The sequence below is a fragment of the Cicer arietinum genome, chromosome 6 (genome assembly GCF_000331145.2).
Source record: "Cicer arietinum cultivar CDC Frontier isolate Library 1 chromosome 6, Cicar.CDCFrontier_v2.0, whole genome shotgun sequence".
Taxonomy (NCBI): domain Eukaryota; kingdom Viridiplantae; phylum Streptophyta; class Magnoliopsida; order Fabales; family Fabaceae; genus Cicer; species Cicer arietinum.
This window is the reverse complement of record NC_021165.2, coordinates 30,027,766-30,032,048: the sequence shown is the minus strand read 5'-3', so window position 1 is coordinate 30,032,048 and position 4,283 is coordinate 30,027,766. Positions and strand designations below refer to the sequence as shown.

General features: G+C 32.1%; 1 protein-coding gene across 1 annotated transcript; it reads right to left on the bottom strand.

Moving 5' to 3' along the window:
- Positions 1-740: 740 nt before the first annotated feature.
- On the bottom strand, positions 741-3,372 carry LOC101497443 (tubulin beta-1 chain). Its single transcript, XM_004506663.4, has 3 exons — positions 2,859-3,372; positions 1,800-2,069; positions 741-1,669 (listed from the first exon to the last, which is right to left on the bottom strand). Exons 1-3 carry the CDS (start codon positions 3,250-3,252, stop codon positions 981-983), a joined length of 1,353 nt encoding a protein of 450 aa, XP_004506720.1. The 5' UTR covers positions 3,253-3,372; the 3' UTR covers positions 741-980.
- Positions 3,373-4,283: the final 911 nt, after the last annotated feature.

The following is a 4,283-nucleotide window of genomic DNA, read 5'->3' as shown; positions in this document are numbered from 1 at the left end:
TTTTAAAGTTCATAAACCACCGCATCAATAACACTTTTCATGCTCAAGAGATGTTTTCAATATCGTTGTGTATAAGATTTCATTCAAGCTAAATATAAGTATAATAAAAGTATGATTGTATTCTATTTCTAGAAAGTCAAGTCATGTATTCGGAGCTATAGTATTGAAGATGTCAAAGTTACTAAATGAATTTGTATTAAAAAGTTGTTCATTTATTAATTCGAACTAAATAAAAGATAAGAAAATAACAATTTAAATGGTGATATTACATTAAAATATAAGAGACTTTCACATATTTAATATTTTCACATATTAGTAATGACTAAAGGGGCAAAATCAGTTTCAAAAAATTTTTAAAATCTCAATAGGTCTCTTAATGATATAATTTTTGTAAATCACGGTAATTTTATCGCAATAGTTTTTCTCTCCCATCATTTTTTTTCTATAGACAAATTAAATATCATTAATTGAAAAAACAAAACATTATATATAACCTAACAATATCACATTTTCTCTCTTATCATTATTAATGCACATCTCTAGAGACCCGAAGCTTGTAAAAAGATATCAAAAGATACTAGTAAATATAAATAATAAAATAAATGGGGGTGTACTGCTGATTTTTCTTTTGTGAACACATCAAATTTGAACATTTCAGATCTAATTCGGTTCAATAGTTAATTATGAAACCTTTAAGTTTATCTGAAAATCAATTTCAAACTTAACATAACTCCACTAAGTCAATGAATTCCTTGACGGCAATCATTTTAATGTAATAATACCCGCAACTTTTGAATCAAATGTTAATGATTAATTCCAACAAAAAAATAACAATTGATTGCTGTCTTTTCTCCCCTACCAACAGGTCACAATAAAACCAAAAACAATTTTACAAGCATATAGTAATGATTCAAATATAAAGAAACTAGTGCTAGCTGGAAACAGCAACATGAAGTTGCTGCACGTTCCTTCATTCAAGATCACATGTCATGTTGTCCATACTCTTCCTCTTCTCCTTCTTCCTCTCCATATTCATCCTCATCAGCAGTCGCATCTTGGTACTGTTGATACTCAGCAACCAGATCATTCATGTTGCTCTCAGCTTCTGTGAATTCCATCTCGTCCATGCCTTCCCCAGTGTACCAATGCAAGAAAGCCTTTCTCCTGAACATAGCAGTGAACTGCTCGCTCACCCTACGGAACATTTCCTGAATGGAAGTGGAGTTTCCGATGAATGTCGAAGCCATCTTCAATCCTGTTGGTGGAATATCACAGACAGTGGATTTGACATTGTTTGGAATCCATTCCACAAAGTAGGATGAGTTCTTGTTCTGAACATTCATCATTTGTTCATCAACCTCCTTGGTGCTCATCTTGCCTCGGAACATGGCAGATGCAGTGAGGTATCGCCCGTGCCTAGGGTCAGCAGCACACATCATGTTCTTGGCATCCCACATTTGCTGAGTGAGCTCGGGGACACTCAGAGTCCTGTACTGCTGAGAGCCACGTGAGGTCAAAGGTGCAAATCCCACCATGAAAAAGTGAAGACGCGGAAATGGAATGAGATTCACAGCAAGTTTCCGAAGATCGGAGTTTAGCTGACCAGGAAACCTCAAACAACATGTAACACCAGACATAGTTGCTGATATCAAATGATTCAGATCACCAACTGCGTGACAAAAGAAAATCAAACAGGCATTACTAAACAAACATTTAACATTCAAAAATCAAAACACAAGAAATAACAGGTCTAAGCAAAAAGGTTAATATAGACAGTGTGAAATAGCAAGTTTTCTTACAGCTTGGGTTGCTGAGCTTCAGAATGCGGAAACAAATGTCATACAATGCTTCATTGTCAAGAACCATGACCTCATCTGCATTTTCAACAAGCTGGTGAACAGATAGAGTAGCATTGTAGGGTTCAACCACAGTGTCTGAAACCTTAGGAGAAGGAAAAACTGAGAAGGTAAGCATCATCCTGTCTGGATATTCTTCCCTGATCTTGGAAATCAACAGAGTACCCATTCCAGATCCAGTTCCTCCACCAAGAGAATGGCACAACTGAAAACCTGCACACAAACAAAGAACAGTAAGGAAAAAACACTCATTTCATTCTGAAGTAACATTTATCATTCATTCAGATGAACAAAGCTCACCTTCACAAAACTCATAAACATCCATGAAAAAGGTAAACATATTGCAAAATCATCATTCACTCATAAACATAGAACCTCACCAAGAAAACACGTGTTTCAAAACAAGTATACATTATAGCACAAAAGGTAACATTCTAAACAATCCATTCAGATATACAATTAACATTTAGAAGGAAACAACACACCCATTTCAAAATAAAAGTTCACACCAGTACCACTTCATATAAACTATAACATTTCAAAATCACCATTCATTCAGATAAACAATAACATTTAGAACGAAAAAACAAACCCATTTGTTGCGTAACATTTCAAAATCACCACCCTGTGAAACAAACAAAGCCTAACACTAACATCATCAACCACCACAAAACACAACACTTTCCACACAAAACAAAAACACATCAATTTAAACCCAACCATAAAAACCTTCACAAACACATAAAAAATCACATTTCACTAATTTCACACAACTTAATCGCATACCATATCAACCCTAAAACACAAAACCCATAACACCTTTCACAAAAACACACAAAACCTTTCATAGAATCACCAACATAACCCTAAAAAACCACACACAAACAAAACATTTAACTTCATTTTCTAGGGCACACACCATTTTCAAATCAAAATACAAAACACAAAAAAGCTTCAACACTCAACCATAAAACGAATAAAAAAAGAAATAAAAAACCATACCCTGCAAGCAATCACAGTTCTCAGCTTCTTTACGAACAACATCGAGAACGGAATCAATAAGCTCAGCGCCTTCAGTATAATGACCTTTAGCCCAATTATTACCAGCACCACTCTGACCAAAAACAAAGTTATCCGGTCTAAAGATCTGACCGTACGGTCCAGACCGGATACTATCCATAGTACCCGGTTCAAGATCCATAAGAACCGCTCGTGGAACATAACGACCACCACCAGCTTCATTGTAGTAAACATCGATCCTCTCAAGTTGAAGATCTGAGTCACCACCGTATCTTCCGGTGTGGTCGATTCCATGTTCAGCGCAAACAACTTCCCAGAATTTTGAACCGATTTGGTTACCACATTGGCCACCTTGAATGTGAAGGATTTGACGCATTTTGAGGGTGGAAATGGATTTGACCTAGACCTAGAAAATGAGAAGAAATTGAAAAGGGTTTTAGGGTGGAAATGAAAGAGAGAGGAGAGAGAGAGATTGAGAGAGAGAAAATGGGAAAAGGGTTTGGTTTTTATTTATAGAAGGGGAAAAATAAAACGTTTGTGGCTTTTTGTTTCAACGGTTGGATTATTTTAGGAGCTTTTTTTATAGATGAAGCGCTGGAATTTTGATTTGAACGAAACAAAACTAAATTGGAAATTTCAAATTTTGAAATTTATATTCTTAAGATTTTCTTTTGACAGAATATTTTATTCAAGTTATTTTTGTTAGGTAGGAAGAAATGAGGATAAATAAATTGATGATACTATAATGTAAATAATTTACATTTATTTGTTTGAATTAATATTTGTAAGTGTATTTTTTTAATAAATTTAATGAGTGTAATTACTATGCATTTCAACGTATTACAATTATTTATAATGGTGACTTTTAATATAATTATTATAAAAGTCAAATATTTTAATGATTTTGTGATTGAGATTAACTGACTATACAGTTTTAATTCAAATTTAATTTTAATATATTTTTAATTAAAAGTAAGTTTTATTTAATGCAGTTGAATTTTGAATATTTTTTATTTGAACATTGTTTTATAAAATAATATTTGTTTAAATTATATAATTAAAAATATTATTAAATATATATATAAGTATATATATATATATTTTATTATTATAATATAATGTAAATAATATCTTTATTTAATTTTTTAAATAATAATAATTACTAAAAAAAACATCTCAAACACAAATAAATTAAATAAATACTCAATAAGTTGTTGTATAACATAATTGAAAACACCGAATTAAGGTTTACTTATTATAATATCCTATTATTTTTTAAAGTAACTAAAATACATTAAAATATCCTATTTTATAATTCTTTGAAGTCGCATTTCCGTCATGCAACCGGTTGAAGAAAAAAAAATGGTGTATAGGAGGTCGCATTATTTAATAAATTTTTAAAGTAAC

What these genes read in the sequence shown, in the direction of transcription:
- LOC101497443 (XM_004506663.4), bottom strand. Translation starts at nt 3,252, where the DNA reads ATGCGTCAAATCCTTCACATTCAAGGTGGCCAATGTGGTAACCAAATC. An exon ending in GAACTGTGATTGCTTGCAGG is followed by an intron (nt 2,070 to 2,858) that starts GTATGGTTTTTT and finishes GTTTGTGTGCAG; the next exon opens with GTTTTCAGTTGTGCCATTCT. An exon ending in GAAGCTCAGCAACCCAAGCT is followed by an intron (nt 1,670 to 1,799) that starts GTAAGAAAACTT and finishes TTTGTCACGCAG; the next exon opens with TTGGTGATCTGAATCATTTG.